General features: G+C 37.8%; 2 protein-coding genes across 2 annotated transcripts; both read left to right on the top strand.

The window, feature by feature from the left end:
* Positions 1-3366: 3366 nt before the first annotated feature.
* LOC129528785 (zinc finger protein ENSP00000375192-like) lies at positions 3367-18891 on the top strand (the record flags this gene model as incomplete). Its single annotated transcript, XM_055370950.1, has 4 exons — positions 3367-3772; positions 6568-6801; positions 8504-8534; positions 18858-18891. Coding segments are annotated over exons 1-4 (705 nt in total), but the record flags the coding sequence as incomplete, so codon positions are not given.
* LOC101125084 (small ribosomal subunit protein eS27-like) lies at positions 4158-4491 on the top strand. Its single transcript, XM_019014869.4, has one exon. It carries the CDS (start codon positions 4174-4176, stop codon positions 4426-4428), a length of 255 nt encoding a protein of 84 aa, XP_018870414.1. The 5' UTR covers positions 4158-4173; the 3' UTR covers positions 4429-4491.
* Positions 18892-19401: the final 510 nt, after the last annotated feature.

Genomic DNA, 19401 nt, shown 5'->3' on the forward strand with positions numbered 1-19401 from the left:
AAAATTGGAAGCATTCCCTCTGCGAACTGAAATAAGAGAAGGATGCCGACTCTCACCACTTCTATTCAACATAATACTGGAGGTCCTAGCCAGAGCAATCAGACAAAAGAAAGAAATAGATGGCATTTAAATTAGTAAAGAAGTCAAACTGTCACTGTTTACTGATGCATATGATTGTATACCTAGAAAGCCCTAAAGACTCACCCAAATAACTTCTAGATCTGTTAAATAAGTCCAGTAAAGTTTCAGGATACAAAATAAATGTACACAAATCAATAGCACTGCAAAACATAAACAGCTACTAAGCTGAAAATCCAGTAAAGAACCTAAACCCTATTACAACAGCTGCAAAAAATATAAAATAACTAGGGCCGAGTGTGGTGGCTCACGTTTGTAATCCCAGCACTTTGTGAGGCTGAGGATTGCTTGAGCTCAGAAGTTTGAGACCAGCCTGGACAACATGGTAAAACCCCCTCTATACAAAAATTAGCCAGGCGTGGTGGTGCATTCCTATAATCCAAGCTACTTGGGAGGCTGAGGCACTAGAATTGCTTGAACCTGGGAGGTGGAGTTTGCAGTAAGCTGAGATCACGCCACTGCACTCCAGCCTGGGTGAAAGAGTAAGACTCTGTCTCTAAATAAATAAATAAATAAAATTAGGAATATACTTACCCAATGAGGTAAAAGGTCCCTACAAGGCAAACCACAAAACACTGCTGAAAAAAATCATACATAACACAAAAACACACCCCATGCTCATGGATGGGTAGAGTCAATATTGTAAAAATAACCATACTGCCAAAATCTGTATACAAATTTCATGCAATTTCCATCAAAATGTCATCATTATTCTTCACAGAACTAGAAAAAACAATCCTAAAATTCATATGGAACCAAAAAAAAAGCCCACATAGACAAAACAACACTAAGTAAAAAGAACAAATCTGAAGGCATCATGTTACTTGATGTCAAATCATATGACAAGGCTATAGTTACCAAAACAGCATGGTACTGGTAGAAAAACAGGCAGGTAGACCAATGGAACAGAATAGTGAACCCAGAAATAGAGCCAAATACTTACAGCCAACTTTTTTGACAAAGTCAATAAGAACATAAAGTGGGAGAAAGGACACTCTATTCAACAAATGTTGCTGGGATAATTGGCAAGCCATATTTGGAAGAATAAAACTGGAAACTCATCTCTCACCTTATACAAAATTCAACTTAAGACGGATCAATCACTTAAATGTAAGGTCTGAAACTATAAAAATTGTAGAAGATACCATCAGAAAAATGATTCTAGACATCGGCTTAGGCAAAGGTTCATGACCAAGAACCCAAGAGCAAATGCAACAAAAACAAAGATAAATCAATGGGCCTTAAACTAAAATGCACAAGTGGGAGAAAACTTTTATAAACTATTCATCTGACAAAGGAATAATATCCAGAATCTACAAGGAGCTCAAACAATCATCAATAAAACTAATAATTCCATCAAAAAGTTGGCTAAGAACATGAACAGTCAATTCTAAGAAGATATACAGATGGCCAACAAACATGAAAAAATCCTCAATATCCCTAATTATCAGGGAAATACAAGTTAAAACAATAAAGTGATACCACCTTCTGCAAGAATGACCATAATTAAAATATCAAAAAAAATTACATGTTCACATTGATGTGGTGAAAAGGGAGCACTTTTACACTGCTGGTGGGAATGTAAACTATTAGGCTCGTGCAAAAGTAATCACAGTTTTGCCATTAAAAGTAATGAAGGCCGAGTGAGGCGGCTCAAGTCTGTATTCCCAGCACTTTGGGAGGCCGAGGAGGGTGGATCACGAGGTCAGGAGTTCCAGACCATCCTGGCTAACACTGTGAAACCCCGCCTCTACTAAAAATACAAAAAATTAGCCAGGTGTGGTGGCACATACCTATAGTCCCAGCTACTAGGGAGGCTGAGGCAGGAGAACTGCTTGAACCCAAGAGGCAGAAGTTGCAGTGAGCCAAGGTCACGCTGCTGCACTCCAGCCTAGGTGACAGAGTGAGACTCTGTCTCAAAAAAAAAAAAAAGTTTATTTCTGTTTTAATAGTCAGTAATCACTTGCTACATGTGTTTCCTGTATGTGATACTGCAGTCTCTCTGCTGCTATAACATTTACGTTTGGTCTCAGCAGACTCAAACTGTCATTCCAAAGTATCCCATCATTTCTTACACCACTTTATGTAATGCAGGGAAGAAACCAGGGTCTGGAAAGGCCCCTTGAAGCCAGAAATAAATGTGTATGTGCCAGTATTTTTCCCATCTTTTAAAAAAGAAACCAGGAGTTGGCAATTACTTTTTTTTTTAAAGACAGAGTCTTGCTCTGTCACCCAGGCTGAAGTGCAGTGGTGAGATCTTGGCTCACTGCAACCTCCACCTCCCAAGTTCAAGTGATTCTCATGCCTCAGCCTTCAGAGTAACTGGGATTACAGGTGTGTGCCACCATACCTGGCAAATTTTTAAATTTTTAGTAGAGATGAGGTTTTGCTATTTTGTCTAGGTTGGTTTCAAAATTCTGACCTTGGGTGATCCACCTTTCTCTGCCTCCCAAAGGGCTTGGATTACAGGTGTTAGCCATCATGACCAGCCAGCAATTTACTGCTAAAAAAGCTTTGTTATCTTAGGGATCAGGAAAAGCTGTGTTGCGTAACTGTAACACAATCTTTCTACGTGGCTCTTTGCATTGTTTTTACCTGGGCATTGCACACAGTTAACCCATTCATAAATTTTCTGCAAGTGTATTTTGGTCAGTATGTTTTTGTTACATGCATATGTCTATAAAAGAATTAGGGCCTGTGGTATTTTGCTGTGCCATCTTGCTTATGTAGTTTGTACAATTTTATAGGTTAGATTAGTAAAGTATATTTATCTGAGTCTAGCAACTGGAGTAATTTGTTATTTTTATTTCTTTCAGTTATGTGTTCTCATTTTGCTCAAGACCTGTGGCCAGAGCAGGGCATGAAAGATTCCTTCCAAAACTTGATACCGAGAACATATGCAAAGTGTGGAGATGAGAATTTACAACTAAGAAAAAACTGCAAAAGTGTGGATGATGGTAGGATGCACAAAGGAGGTTATAATGGATGCAATCAATGTTTGATATCTACCCAGAGCAAAATATTTTGTGGTGATAAATATGTGAAAGTCTTTTATAAATATCCAAATTCAAATAATAATAAAATAAAATATACTGAAAAAAATTCTTTCAAATGTAAATAATGTGGCAAATCATTTTGCATGCTTTCACACCTAACTCAACATAAGAAAATTCATACTAGAGAGAATTCCTACACATGTGAAGAATGTGGCAAAGTCTTTAAATGTTCATGACCCTCACTCAACATAAAAGAATTCACACTAAAAAGACACTGTTCAAATGTGAAGAATGTGGCAAAGCTTTTAAACAGTCCTCAAATTTTACTGAACATAAGAGAATTCATACTAGAGAGAAACACTACAAATGTGAAGAATTTGGCAAAGATTTTAAGTGGTCCTCAAATCTTACTGAAAATGAGATAATTCATATTGGAGAAAAACCTTGTAAATGTGAAGAATGTGGCAAAACTTTTAAGTGGTCTTCAAAACTTACTAGACATAAGATAATTCATACTGGAGAGAAACTATACAAATGTGAAGAATGTGGCAAAGCCTTTTACTCCTCCTCAAACCTTACTTTACATAAAATGATTCATACTGCAGAGAAAACCTACAAATGTAAAGAATGTGGCAAAGCTTTTAGCCAGTCCTCACACCTTACTACCCGTAAGAGAATTCATACTGGAAAGAAAACCTTCAAATGTAAAGAATGTGGCAAAGCTTACAAGTGGTCCTCAAACCTTACTGAACATAAGATAACTCATAGTGGAGAGAAACCCTACAAATGTGAAGAATGTAGCAAAGCCTTTAACTGGTCCTTACACCTTGCTGTACATAAGATAATTCATACTGAAGAGAAACCTTACAAATGTGAAGAATGTGGCAAAGCCTTTAAATGGTCCTCAAACCTTACTAAGCATAAGATAATTTACACTGGAGAGAAACTCTAGAATTTGAAGAATGTGGCAATGCTTTTATGTGGTCCTCAAAACTTACTGAACAGCTTTCCGGTGGTGACAACCTACCCACAAGAGGACATGCCTCTCACAAAGGATCTCCTTCATCCCTCTCCAGAAGAGGAGAAGAGGAAACACAAGAAGAAATGCCTGGTGCAGAGCCCCAATTCCTACTTCATGGATGTGAAATGCCCAGGATGCTATAAAATCACCATGGTCTTTAGTCATGCACAAATGGTAGTTTTGTGTGTTGGCTGCTCCACTGTCCTCTGCCAGCCTACAGGAGGAAAAGCAATGCTTACAGAAGGATGTTCCTTCAGGAGGAAGCAGCACTAAAAGCACTCTGAATCAAGATGAGTGGGAAACCATCTCAATAAACACATTTTGGATTAAAAAAAACCTTACTGAACATAAGATAATTCATACTTGAGAAAATCTACAAATGTGAAGAATGTGGCAAAGCTTTTACTCACTTCTCAATCCATGCTAAACATAAAATAATTTATGCTGGAGAGAAAACTTACAAATGTAAAGAATGTGGCAAAGCCTGTAACCATTCCTCACATCTTACTACACATAAGTCACACTGAAGAGAAATTACAAATGTGAAGAATGTGGCAAAGCCTTTAATAAGTCCCCAGATCATACTTGAGAAAAACTTCACAAAACTGAAAGATGTGACAATGCTTTTGACAACACCTCAAACCTTTCTAAACATGAAAGAAATCATACTGGTGAGAAAGTCTAAAAATGTGAGGAATATGACAAAGTCTTTAAATGGCAGTCATGCTTAATTGTAGGTAAGATAATTCATACTGGAGTAAACTTCTACAAGTGTGAAGAATGTGGCAAAGCCTTTAACCAATGCTCACACCTTATTGCACAGGAAACCATTTATACTTGAGAAAAATTGTATAAATTTAAAGACTATAGAAAAGCCATTGATATCTGCTCACATCTTACTCAACATCAGAGAGTTCATACTTAATAAAAGCATTATAAATGCAATTACTCTTAAAAGGTCTTTCAGAAAATATAAGCCTATAATGTGAAAAAGTATTTATTCTGAGGACAAACCTTACAAATATAAAAAGGATTGTAGTGTAGCAGGATGAGCCACAGACAAAACTCCTCAGACACTGCGTCAAAGAAGGAAGGGGTTTATTCTGCAGGGGGTATTGGCAAGACTCCTGTCTCAAGAGCCGAGCTCCCTGAGTGAGCAATTCCTGTCCCTTTTAAGGGCTCACAACTCTAAGCGCGTGCACGTGAGAGGGTCGTGATTGAGCAAGCAGGGGGTACATGACTGGGGGCTGCATGCATCAGTAATTAGATCAGAACAAAACAGGATAGGGATTTTCACAGTGCTTTTCTATACAATGTCTGTAATCTATAGATAACATAACTGATTAGGTCAGGGGTCAATCTTTAACTACCAGGCCCAGGGTGTGGCGCTGAGCTGTCTGCTCGTGGATTTCATTTCTGCCTTTTAGTTTTTACTTTGTCTTTCTTTGGAGGCAGAAAGTGGGCATAAAACAATATGAGGGGTGGTCTCCTCCCTTAGTAGTACCTTTACTTGTATCACAGATCTTATTGTATATATTTCGTACTAGAGGAAAACCCTAAAGAAGTTGCTCAAACTTTGTTCAATATCAGGAAATTTATACTGGAGAAAAACCCTGCAAATGTAATGAATTTGAAAGAAACACATTTCAAAAACTACAGCTTAGAAAACATCATAGAGTTTATACTAAGATATATTTTTGTAAATGAAGTAAATATAAAAAATACTTCAAAACTAACTTTATGTAAATCACAGAGAATACACAGTAGAAATAAGGCACTTACTCTTCAGACATTACATTAAATCAGAGTGTTGAGTATAGAAAATAATCCCAAACTAAAATTATTTGATAAGTCATTAGTATATAACTTTAAAAGAAGTAGAAGATTTTTTGTAGAGTTATAATTACATTCAAAGTATACTTTTTTATTATTACAGATTTTTTTGGAAAGCAAATAATGATGTAATTTAACTCTCAAATTACTTCATGCTCTCCATTCATATTGTATTTACATGTGAAAGCATGTGATCAAATATTACTGCATTACAGATATAAGAGATTCTTTTTTATTAGGTAGGCATTATTTATGACCTTTTCCATGGAAGAGTAAGAACATTAAAATATAAAATACATAATGAAAATTTAAGTAGAGAGGCTCATTATGGTTAACTTATAATGTTAAGTGATGTATGAGGTAGGTGTTCTGAGTAATATTTTTGTCCACTATAGTGAAAAAAAATGTTTTAAGTTTTAGTTAAAATTAATTAAATTAGCAGTAACTTATTAATTGTAGTTTTATGTAATATGCAGTACATTTAAAAATTTTTCAGTTATATGTGAATTTAATTTTCTAGTAAAACATTGTTTAAAATGTTACATCTATTGTACATTCAATGAAGTGTTTCTGTTTTTTTTTTTTTTTTTTTTTTGAGATGGAGTCCCGCTCTGTCACCCAGGCTGGAGTGTGGTGGCACGATCTTGGCACACTGTAACCTCCGCCTCCCAGGTTCAAGCAATTCTCCTGCCTCAGCCTCCCAAGTAGCTGGGATTACAGGCACTTGCCACCATGCCCAGCTAATTTTTGTATTTTTAGTAGAGATGGGGACTCACCATGTTGGCCAGGCTGGTCTCAAACTCCTCACCTCAAGTGATCCACATAAATGGCATATTTTGGTACAGGCATATAATATGTAATAACGACATTAGAGTACATGAGGTATCTATCACCACTAGTATTTGTTCTTTGTATTACAAACAATCCAATTCTACACCTTTAGCTATTTTTAAATGTACAATTGTTATTGAGTACAGGATAAATTTTATGGTCATAATTAAAATTATATAAATAAAATTCATACATATCTGAGTCCTAAAAAAAACTTTCAAAAATTTGTTTTATATATATATATATTTTTCAACATGTGGCAACTCTGCCTGCAAACACATACATACAGAATTTTAGTTTTGATTTCAATCGGGTTAAATATACACATATATTATTTTAAAGATAACACTAGGTATATGCAAATTATGATGAATGTGTGTGTAAGTATGAGTCAGGGCATATTTTCAGAAGAAAACAATAAATTTTTTTTTTTTTTTTGAGACGGAATCTCGCTCTGTCGCCCAGGCTGGAGTGCAGTGGGGCGATCTCTGCTCACTGCAAGCTCCGCCTCCTGGGTTCACGCCATTCTCCTGCCTCAGCCTCCCAAGTTGCTGGGACTACAGGCACTCGCCACCACGCCTGGCTAATTTTTTGTATTTTTAGTAGATACGGGGTTTCACCATGTTAGCCAGGATGGTCTCCATCTCCTAACCTCGTGATCCACCTGCCTCGGCCTCCCAAAGTGCTGGGATTACAGGTGTGAGCCACCACGCCCAGCCATAAATTTTTTTATTAAGGCGACTAATTTAGTAGAAAACTAAAAACCTAAAAAATGTGGAAAGCAATTCTATACTGTCTGCTTTGTATTGAATTCTTTAAAATTTTATGGCTTATGGTTCAGAGTCTCCCCATGCAATTTGCCTGGTTTTACTTGCTTGGTACTCTTTGCTAGACCCATAATTTTCTTGTTTCTTATTTTTTTTTGTTTTGTAGTTTATGCAGTATTCATTATGTGAGCTGGTCAGGGATTATAATGATTTTTATGAAATTTAGTAGTGCACACAAAATAATTTGTAAATGTAGTTTTACAATTAGTGTATGAAGTTATGTTTTATTTAATTAGAAGTTTCCATTCTGTTCTTTTACTTGGAGAATACTATATAAGCCCACTTTTATTTAGTTACTGTTCCTTTCAGATTTTAAAATTGTCATAAGTTAATTTATTTATTTATTGAGCAAATTTGTTCAGGTAAGTACTAGGGTGGCTTCCATAAGTCAAGAGGATGTTTTTGTATATAAATGCAGCAAACAAACATGGCAGTGCTTGCTGTGTAGCAGTTGCTTCATGATAAGCCATAAGTATTCCTCCTGGAGTTAGTTTGTAACTTCAAGTCAGAGAGAGAAAATATCAATGGTGAAGAAATAACGTTGATTTGTCATGTGAAGAGGATTTTTTTTTTTTTTTGGCTGCACAGCTGACTCTTGCTGAATTTAAAGAGAAAATTTGCTTTTTTTATTTTTATTTTTGAGATAGAATTTCGCTCTTGTTACCCAGGCTGGAGCACAAGGCATGATCTCGGCTCACTGCAACCTCTGTCTCTTGGGTTCAAGCGATTCTCTTGCCTCAGCCTCCCGAGTAGCTGGGATTACAGGTATGTGCCACCATGCCTGGCTAATTTTGTATTTGTAGTAGAGATGGGATTTCTCCATGTTGGTCAGGCTGGTCTCAAAATCCCGACCTCAGGTGATCCACCTGCCTCGTCCTCCCAAAGTGCTGGGATTACAGGTGTGAGCCACTGCGCCTGGCCAATTCTGCTTCTTATATTACCAAATTATCTCATGTTTGCTTATCTCATTATTGGCATTCCAACTATGTATGCATCACAGACCTTCTTTTTTTTTCTGAGTTACAGCTACAGTATCCTCACTGTTGTCTTCATGCCATGTCATTTCACACTGTACGTTGTAGGTTTTGATAAGGAAGTTGGTATTTTAGTAATGCACTGACAAATTAGTTTTAACTGAAGAATTAGCTTATCAATATAACTTTCAGATCAGTTAATTAAGAGGCGGCTGGGCACGGTGGCTCATGCCTGTAATCCCAGCACTTTGGGAGGCTGAAGTGGGTGGATCATGAGGTCAGAATTCAAGGCCAGCCTGGCCAAGATGCTGAAACCCTGTCTCTACTAAAAATACAAAAATTAGCCCGGCATGGTGGCAGGTGCCTGTAATCCCAGCTACTCGGGAGGCTGTGGCAGGAGAATCGCTTGAACCCCAGGGGGCAGAGGTTGCAGTGAGCCGAGATCGCGCCACTGCATTCCAGTCTGGGCAACAGAGTGAGACTCTGTCTCAAAACAAAACAAAACAAGCAAACAAACAAAAAATGCATTCACTGTCCACAGCTGAGAGAAATAAATCAGTTAGCACTGTTTTTCTTTGTAACAGAAAAATCTCATTAGATTCTTACACAAAGTGTAAATATAAAATTTGTTAGAAAATATATCTTACAAATTAAGTTTTTAAGACTTATTCACAAGTAAAAAAGTTTTAATTTAATTTTTTATGATATAGCACAACTTATGTTCTCATGCAGAATCTTTTGTCTTTAAGTGATAATGTTAAATTTTGCAAAATAATAAAATGAACCCTGTGGATTTGAAATTCAAAACAATATTTCTGTTTCATATTGATACTACAATTTTGAGGAGTTTCTCTTATTGTATATAATATTTTTAGTGGATGAAGTTCAGTCTACAGTTTTTATTCTTCGTCACCTAACTGTAGCCAACACCTTGCTCATTTTTTTTTTTCTGGAAAAAATTTTAAAGATCATAGCAGCTTTTTGATTAAAACATTTTCTGTTATTTTGCATGCAAACTTGTTTACTGTATTCACAGAGTGCCCTGTTATGGGACCATAAGCAACACCTGCTTTCTTAGTGTCTTTTATACCTTTATTATCAGCACCAAAAACTTCATGTGCCCTCAAGCTTAAAATAAAAGCCCTAATGTACATTGGCTTCTCCCATGCACTGTGCTGGGTTCAGAACATGCTGATAAATATCAGAGTTTCTGTGATTGTGACTGAGAAATTAAATGGCAGGAGCAGCACAGAAACCATATGTTTTTGATACTATTTAGCCAAACTAATGACAAAGAGACAGTATTTTACACACTGGTATTCTTCTGTAATTTTTTTAAATATCTTTTTAACTTGACAGATAAGCATATTTATTATGTAAAACATGATGTTTTAAAGTATATATACATTGTCAAATGCTTAATTTTAGGTAATTAATGCTTTACCTCACATAGTTAAAATTTTTATGGTGAGACCACATGACATTGTCCTAGCATTTTAAAAAAATATAATAAATTATTATTTTTTTCTTACTTTATGTTCCAGAGTAGATGTGCAAGTTTGTTACATAGGTGAATGTGTTACATAGGTAAATGTGTGCCATGGTGGTTAGCTGCACCTATCAACCCACTACCTAAGTATTAAGCCCGGTGTGCATTAGCTGTTTTTCCTGATGCTCTTCCTACCCTGCCCTCCCCTGACAGGCCTCAGTGTGTGTTGCTTCTCTCCTGGTGTCCATGTGTTCTTATTGTTTAGCTCGCACTTAAAAGTGAGAACAGGAGGTGTTTTGCCTTCTGTTCTTGTGATAGTTTGCTGAGGATAATGGCTTCGCGCTTCATTCATGTCTCTGTGAAGGACATAATCTCACTACTTTTCTTGGCTGTATAGTATTACATTGTTTATATGTACCAAGTATTCTTTATCTAGTCTATCATTAATGGGCATTTGGGTTGATTTCATGTTTTTGCTATTGTGAATAGTGCAGCAATGAACATACCCATGCATGTATCTTTATAATAGAATGATTTATATTATTTTGAGTATATACCAAGGAATGGAGTTGCTGGGTCAAATGGTGTTTCTGGTTTTAAATCTTTCAGGAATTGCCACACAGTCTTTTCCAATAATTGAACTAATTTACATTCCTATCAACAATATATAAGCATTCCTGTTTCTCTGCAACATAGCCAGCATCTGTTGTTTCTTGACTTTTTAATAACCACCATTCTGACTGACATAAGATGGTATCTCATTGTGGTTTTGAATTGCATTTCTCTGATGATTAGTGATGGTGAGCTTTTTCTCACAGGTTTGTTAGCTGCATGTATGTCTTCTTTTGAAAAGTGTTTGTTCAGCCAGGTGCAGTGGCTCACGCCTGTAATCTCAGCACTTAGGGAGGCCGAGGGGGCGGGGAGGGGCAGATCACGAGGTCAGGAGTTCAAGACCATCCTGACCAACGTGGTGAAACCCTGTATCTACTAAAAATACAAAACTTAGCTAGGCGTGGTGGCACATGCCTGTATTCCCAGCTATTCAGAAGGCTGAGGCAGGAGAATCACTTGAACCCAGGAGGAGGAGGTTGCAGTGAGCCAAGATCATGCCACTGCACTCCAGCCTGGGTGACAGCAAGACTCCATCTCAAGAAAGAATAAAGTGTTCATGTTCTTTGCCCAGTTTTTTATAGGGTTGTTTGTTTTTTTCTTATAAATTTGTGTAAGTTCCCTCTAGATTCTGGATATTAGACCTTTGTAAGATAGATTGCAAAAATTTTCTCCCTTTCTGTAGGTTGTCTGTTTGGCCTGATGATAGTTTCTTTTTATGTGCAGAAGCTCTTTAGTTTAATTAGATTCTAATTCATCAATTTTTGCTTTTTGTGCAAATGCTTCTGGTGATTTTATCATAAAATATTTGCCCATGCCTATGTCCTCAATTGTATTGCCTAGATTCTCTTCCAGGGTTCTTATAGTTTTGGGCTTATATTTAAGTCTTCAATTCAGCTTGAGTTATTTTCTGTGAGATATAAGGAAGAGGTCCAGTTTCAATTTTCTACATATGGCTAGCCAGTTCTCCCAGCACGATTTATTAAATAGAAAAACAATTTTTCCATTGCTTGTTTTTGTCAAGTTTGTTGAAGATCAGATGGTTGTAGACAAGCAGTTTTATTTCTCATTTCTCTATTCTGTTCTATGTGGCCTATGTGTCTGTTTTTGAAATGGTACCATTCTTGTTTTAGTTACTGTAGCCTTGTAGTATACTTTGAAGTCAGGTAATGTAATGCCTTCAGCTCTGTTCTTTTTGCCTAAGATTGTCCTGGCTATATGGGCTGTTTTTGTTTGTTTGTTTGTTTGTTTGTTTTGAGACAGAGTCTCACCCTGTCACCCAGGCTGGAGTGCAATGGTGCTATCTCAGCTCACTGCAATCTCCGCCTCCTGGGTTCAAGTAATTCTCCTGCCCTAGCCTCCTGAGTAGCTGGGAATTCAGATGCCTGCAACTATGCCCGGCTAATTTTTGTATTTTTAGTAGAGATGAGATATCATCATGTTAGACTGGTCTCAAACTCCTGACCTCAGGTGATCTGCCTGCCTCGGCCCCCTAAAGTGCTGGGATTACAGGTGTGAGCCATCATACCCAGCCTATGGGCTCTTTTTTGGTTCCATACAAATTTTAATATAGCTTTTCCTAATTCTGTGAAGAATGTCAATGGTAGTTTAATGGGAATACCATTGAATCTATAAATTACTTTGAACAGCATGGCCATTTTCACAATATTGATTCTTCCTATCCATGTGCATAGAATGTTTTTTCATCTGTTTTTGTCGTCTAATTTCCTTGAGCAGTGTTTTGTAGTTCTCCTTAAGGAGGTCTTTCACTTTCCTTGTTAGCTGTATTCCTAGGTACTTTATTCCTTTTGTGGCAATTGTGAATGGGATGGATTCCATTCACGATTTGGTTCTCTGCTTGTCTATTGTTGGTGCACAGGAATGCTTGTAATTTCTGCACATTTATTCTGTATACTGAGACTTTGCTGAAGTAGTCTTATCAGCTTAAGAAGCTTTTGAACTGAGTAAATAGGGTTTTCTAAATATAGGATCACATCATCTGAAAACAAAGACAATTTGACTTACTCTATTCCAGTTTGAAAATTATTTTTCATTCTTGCCTGATTGCCCTGACCAGAACTTCCAATAATATGTTCAATAAGAATGGTGAGAGAGTGCATTCTTGCCTTGCACTGGTTTTCAAGGGGAAATGTTTCCAGTTTTTACCCAGTCAGTATGATATTGGCTGCGGGGTTTGTCATAAATGGCCCTTATTATTTTGAGGTATGTTCCTTCAATACCTAGTTTATTAAGAGTATTTTATTTGTTGTTGTTGTTGTTGTTTTGACAGAGTTTCACTCTTGTTGCCCAGGCTGGAGTGCAATGGCACTATCTCGGCTCACTGCAACCTCCACCTCCTGGGTTTAAGTGATTCTCCTGCGTCAGCCTCCCGAGTAGCTGGGATTACAGGCATGTGCCACTACACCCGGCTAATTTTATATTTTTAGTAGAGACGGTGTTTCTCCATGTTGGTCAGGCTGGTCTCAAACTCCCGACCTCATGTGATCCACCCACCTCTGCCTCCCAAAGTGCTGGGATTACAGGTGTGAGGCACCACACCTGGCCTATGAAGAGTTTTTAACATGAAGGGATGTTGAATTTTACTGATGGACTTTCCTGCATCTATTGAGATAATCATGTGGGTTCTTTTATTTTTTTAGATCTGCTTATATGATGAATTACATTTATTGATTTGCATATGTTGAACCAGCCTTGCGTCTTGGGAATGAAGCCAACTTGATCATGGTGGATGAGCTTTTTGATGTGCTGGTGTATTCAGTTTGCAAGTATTTTATTGATAATTTTTGCATTGATGTTAATTAGGGATAATAGCCTGAAGTTTTCATTTTTTGTTGTATCTCTGCCAGGTTTTTGTATCAGGATGATGCTGGCCTCATACAATGTGTTAGGGAGAAGTCCCTCCTTTTTAATTGTTTGGAATAGTGCATAAGAAAGGGTATCAGCACCTCTTTGTAGTTCTGGTAGAATTCAGCTGTAAATTCATCTGGTCCTGGGCTTTTTCTTGTTGGTAGGCTATTATTACTCCAATTTCAGAATTTGTTAGTGGTCTATTCAGGGATTCGACTTCTTTCTGGTTCAGTCTGAGGAGGGTGTATTTTTCAGGAGTTTATCCATTTCTTCTAGGTTTTCTAGTTTATTTGCATAGAGGTGTTTATAGTATTATCTGATGGTTATTTGTATTTCTGCAGGGTAAGTGGTGGTATCCCCCTTCTCATTTCTGATTATGTTTATTTGAATCTTCTCTCTTCTCTTATTTAATAGTTTGGCTAGCAATCTATCTATTTTATTGATTTTTTTCAATAAATCTGCTTCTGGATTCATTAATTTTTTGAGTAATTTTTAATGTTTCTATCTTTCACAGTTCCACTCTGAGCTTGGTTATTTCTTCTGCTAGCTCTGGGGTTTGTTTGCTCTTGGTTCTCTAGTTCTTTTAGCTGTGATGTTATGATTTCAATTTGAGATATTTCTAGATTTTTGATATGGGCATTTAGTGCTATAAATTTTCCTCTTAAACTGCTTTACCTGTGTCCCAGAGATTCTGGTATGTTGTCTCTTTGTTCTCATTAGTTTCAGAACTTTTTAAATTTCTGCCTTAATCTCATTATATACCCAGAAATCATTCAGGAGCAATTTATTCAATTTCCTTGCAGTTGTGTGGTTTTAAGTGAGTTTTTAAATCTTGAGTTCTAATTCGATTGCACTGTGGTCTGAGAGACTGTTATGATTTTAGCTATTTTGCATTTTCTAAGGAGTGTTTCACTTCTAATTATGTAGTATATTTTAGAGTGAGTGCCATGTGGCACCAAGAAAAATGTATATTATGTTGTTTTTGTGGGGAGAGTTCTGTAGATATCTATCAGGTTCACTTGATCCAGAGCTGAGTTCAAGTCCTGATTATCTTTGCTCATTTTCTGTCTCAATGAATTGTCTAATATTGACACTGGGGTATTAAAGTCTCCCACTATTTGGCCAGGTGTGGTGGCTCACAAGTGCTGTCATCCCAGCACTTTGGGAGGCCGAGGCGGGTGGATCACAAGGTCAGGAGATTGAGACCATCCTGGCTAACACGGTGAAACCCCATCTCTACTAAAAAAAAAAAAAAAAAAAATACAAAAAATTAGCCAGGCATGGTGGCGGGTGCCTGTACTCCTAGCTACTCAGGAGGCTGAGGCAGGAGAATGGTGTGAACCTGGGAGGTGGAACTTGCAGTGAGCTGAGATCGCACCATTGCACTCCAGCCTGGGTGACAGAGTGAGACTCTGTCTCAAAAAAAATAAATAAATAATAAAGTCTCCCACTATTATTGTGGGGGAGTCTAAGTCTCTTTGTAGATTTTTGAGAACTTGTTTTATGAATCTGCGTGCTTCTGTAATGGTTGCATATATATTTAGGATAGTTGGCACTTTGTGTTGAATTGAACCATATTCTGTTATGTAATGATCTTTTTTTACCTTTGTTGGTTTAAAGTCTATTTTGTCAGAAATAAGGATTGCATCTCCTCCTTTTTTCTGCTTTCCATTTGCTTGGTAAATTCTTTTCCAACCCTTTATTTTGAACCTATGTGTTCTCTGCACATGAAATGTGTCTCTTGAATACAGCACAGTGATGAGTCTTGTCTTTTTATCCAGCTTGCCATTCTGTGTCTTTTAACTGGGGCATTTAGCTCATTTACATTTAAAGTTAATATTGTTATATGTGAATTTGATCCTGTCATCATGATGCTGGCTGGTTAATTTTGCAGACTTGTTAATGTAGTTGCTTCAGTGTATTGGTCTGTGTACTTCAGTGTCTTTTTGTGGTGGGTAGTAAAGGATTTCCTTTCCATGTTTAGTGCTTCCTTCAAGAGTTTTTGCAAGGCAGGATGAAATCCTTGGTCATTAACTTGTCTGCAAAGGATTTTATTTCTTCTTCACTTATGAAGCTTAGTTGGCCAGATATGTATTCCGGGTTGAAAATTCTTTTCATTAAGAATGTTGAATATTGGCCCCCAATCTCTTCTGGCTTGTAGGGTTTCCACTGAGAGGTTTGCTGTTAGTCTGATGAGCTTCCCTTTGTTGGTGACCTGGTCTTTCTCTCTGGCTGCCCTTAACTTTTTTTTTTTTATTTCAACCTTGGAGAATCTGATGATTATGTTTTTGGGGTGGATGGTTCATGGAGTATCTTATTAGGGTTCTCTGGATTTTCCGGATTTGAATGTTGGCATGTCTTGCCAGGTTGGGGAAGTTCTCCTGGATGATCTCCTGAAGTGTGTTTTCCAACTTGGTTCCATTCTCCCCATCTCTTTTAGGTATGCCAGTCAGTTGTAGGTTTGGTCTTTTTACATAGTTCCATAGTTCTCAGAGTTTTTGTTCATTCCTCTTTATTTTTTTCCCTCTAATCTTGTCTGCTTGCCTTATTGCAGCAAGATAGTCTTTGAGCACTCACAGTCTTTCTTTCTCTTGGTCAATTCAGCTATTGATACTTGTGCTTGCATCATGCAGTTCTCATGCTCTGTTTTTCAGCTCCATTGGATCATTTATGTTTCTTTTTAAACTGGTTATCTAGTTCACAACTCCTGTAATCTTTTATTATGGTTCTTAGCTTCTTTGAATCGGGTTACAACATAATCCTTTAGCTCAGTGAAGTTCATTATTGCTTACTCACCTCCTGAAGCCTACTTTTGTCAGTTCATTTATCTGAGCTTCAGCCGAGTTCTGTGTCCTTGCTGGAGAGGTTTTTTTGTGATCTATTGGAGAAGAGGCTTTCTGGCTTTTGGAATTGTCAGCATATTTGCATTGGTTTTTCCTCATCTTTGTGGATTTATCTACCTTTGAGATTTGAATGAGGTTTTCTGTGGTCTTCTTGATGTTGCTGCTTTTTTCTTTCTTTTTTAACAGTCTTCTCTTCTGCAGGTCTGCTGCAGTTTGCTGGGGGTCAGTCCACTCCAGATGCTGTTCACCTGGGTATCACCAGTGAAGGCTGCAGAACAGCAAAGATTGCCACTTGCTTCTTCCTCTGGAAGCTTCTTCCCCTGGAAGCTTCTTCCCACAGGGACACTGACCTGATGCCAGCCTGAACTCTCCTGTATGAGGTGTCGGGAACACCTGTTGGGAGGTCTCACCCAGTCAGGAGGCACAGATTCAGGAACTAATTTAAAGAAGCAGATTGGATGCTCCTCACTGGTGTCAGTGTATTGTGCTGTGGGGCATCTCCCTCGTCCAGATCATCAGGACACTTCAGAGCCAGCAGGCAGAAAAGATTATATCCACTGAACATTAGATTATGACCGCCCCTCCCCCAGGTGCTCTGACCCAGAGAGATGAAAGTTCTGTCTGTAAACTTACAGCTGAAGTTCCTGGAATTTGTCCAGGGAGACTCAGCCTAGTAAGGAGAGATGTATCCGTTTCCCACTTAAAGAAGCAGTCTGGCCATGATCTGCCACAGCCACTGTGCCTGTGCTCTGGGGACTTTCACCCAGTCCAAACCTCAGTCTGTCTACCACTGGCAGAGGAAAACTACCAACTAGAGTCACAGTTACGGCAGTCACCCGTCTCTCCAAAATAAACTTGCTTGCATTATGCATACTTCAGGCTGCTTTGCTGGCCAGCAGGCATTCCAATCCAGTGGTCTTGCCTTGTGGTATTCAATGGGAGTGGGATCTGCTGAGTGAGACCACTTGGCACACTGGCTTTAGTCCCCTTCCCACATAAGTGGATGAATCTCCTGCCTCATGAGTTCTGGAAGCCACTGGAGTTTGCAAAAATTCCTGCAACTAAGTGCCTGCCTGAACGGCCGCTGACCCTAGCAGCTGCCACAGGTCCACACAGCTTTGTGCTTGGAATGCAAGGGCCTGTTAGTCTGGGAGAAAAAGGGACTCTCCTAAACCACAAATTGCAAAAATCCATAGGAAAAGTGTAGTTTTTCACCGGGGTAACATAATCTCTCACTGCCTTTCTCGGCTGGGGGAGGGAGTTCCCTTTCACCCTGTGCAGGTCCTGGGTGAACTGTGGCCCCACCCTGCTTTTTCTTGTTCTCTGTGGGTCACACCAACTGCCTAGTCAGTTCCAGTGAGAGAATCTAGGTACTTCAGTTAGAAATGCCGAATTCACCTGCTGTTTAAATTCGGTGGGAGTTGCAGACCGGAGCTGTTTCTACTTGGCCATCTGGGCCCTTCCCAATATAATACATTATTATTAACTATAGACACCATGCTGTACAATATATCTCTTGAATGTATTCCTCCTATCCAACTATAATTATGTATTATCTGACAGACATCTTCCCAAACACCTCTTTCTTTTAAATTCCTCGGGATCTTGTGGTCACCATTTTACTCTCTGCTTCAATGAAATTAAGTTTTATAGAATCCATGTGTAGGCGAAATTATGAAATTTTAATCTTTCTGTGCCTGGCTTATTTCAAGTAATATAATGTCCTCCAAGTTAATCCATGTAATTGAACATAATAGAATTTTCTTTTTTAAAAATAAATAGTATTTTATTGTGTGTATATAGCATACTGTCTTTATTTACTCATTAGATGTTGAACTGTTGCTTCTATATTTTGGCTATTGTGAAGAGTGTTGCAAACAACAGAGAGGCGCAAATGTTTCTTCATTCTCATTTTATTTCTCTTAAATATATATGCAATAGTGAAATTGCTGTATTATAGGGTAGTTTGATTTTAAATTTTTTGAGAAATCTCTACTTTGTTTTTCCTAATGGCTGGCCTCATTTACATTCACATCAACAGTGTGCAAGCATTCTCTTCACATATTTATCTTTTTTTTTCTTTTTCTTTCTAATAGGAGTCATTCTAATAAGAGCGAGTTGATATATTATAGATTTTTTGGCTTTCCTCTCCCTGATAATAATTGACATTGAGGGTTTTTTTATTTTTTTTCACTGAGTTTCACTCTGTTGCCCAAACTGGAGTGCAGTGGCACACTCTCTGCTCACTGCAGCCTCTGCCTCCCGGGTTCAAGCAATTCTCCTGCCTCAGCCTCCCGAGTAGCTGGGATTACAGGTGCCCACCACCATGCCCAGCTAATTTTTGTATTTTTAGTAGAAACTGAGTTTTGCCATGTTGGCCAGGCTAGTATCAATCTCCTGACCTCAAGTGACCCACCTGCCTTGGCCTCCCAAAATGCTGGGATTATAGGCATGAGCCACTGCACCCAGGCCACATTGAGAATTTTTTAATATATCTATTGGCCATATGTATCTTTTCTTAAAAAATATTTAAGCCCTTTGCTCATTTTGGTAGTTATTTGTTTTTTGTTGTATAGTCATTTGAGTTTCTTACATATTCTTAATATTAACCCCTTGTCAAATGTATAAATTGCAAAAAAATTTTTTAGTTTTCTCATTTTAAGTCTGTCAGATTCTGCACAGCAGCTTTATAATTTGAACTAATCTTACTCATCTATTTTTTATTTTGTTCCCTGGGATTTTGAGTTTAAATCAAAAAAAGTTACAGCCCAGACAGATGTTATGGGGCTTTCAGTCTATATTTTTTGTAGTAGTCTCAGAGTTTCAGGCCTTGCATTTAAGAATTTATTTGATTTTTATATATGAAGTAAGATGAGCGTTGCATTTTATTGCTCTGCATGTTGCTATTAAGTTTTTCTCAGTGCCATTTATTGAAGATACTGTTCTTTTTCTAAGAAATTGTTACCTTTATC

The sequence above is a fragment of the Gorilla gorilla genome, chromosome 20 (assembly GCF_029281585.2).
Source record: "Gorilla gorilla gorilla isolate KB3781 chromosome 20, NHGRI_mGorGor1-v2.1_pri, whole genome shotgun sequence".
In the NCBI taxonomy this organism is placed as follows: Eukaryota; Metazoa; Chordata; class Mammalia; order Primates; family Hominidae; genus Gorilla; species Gorilla gorilla.

Excerpts from the sequence above, each read along its gene's own strand:
- LOC101125084 (XM_019014869.4), top strand. The coding sequence starts at position 4,174 with ATGCCTCTCACAAAGGATCTCCTTCATCCCTCTCCAGAAGAGGAGAAG.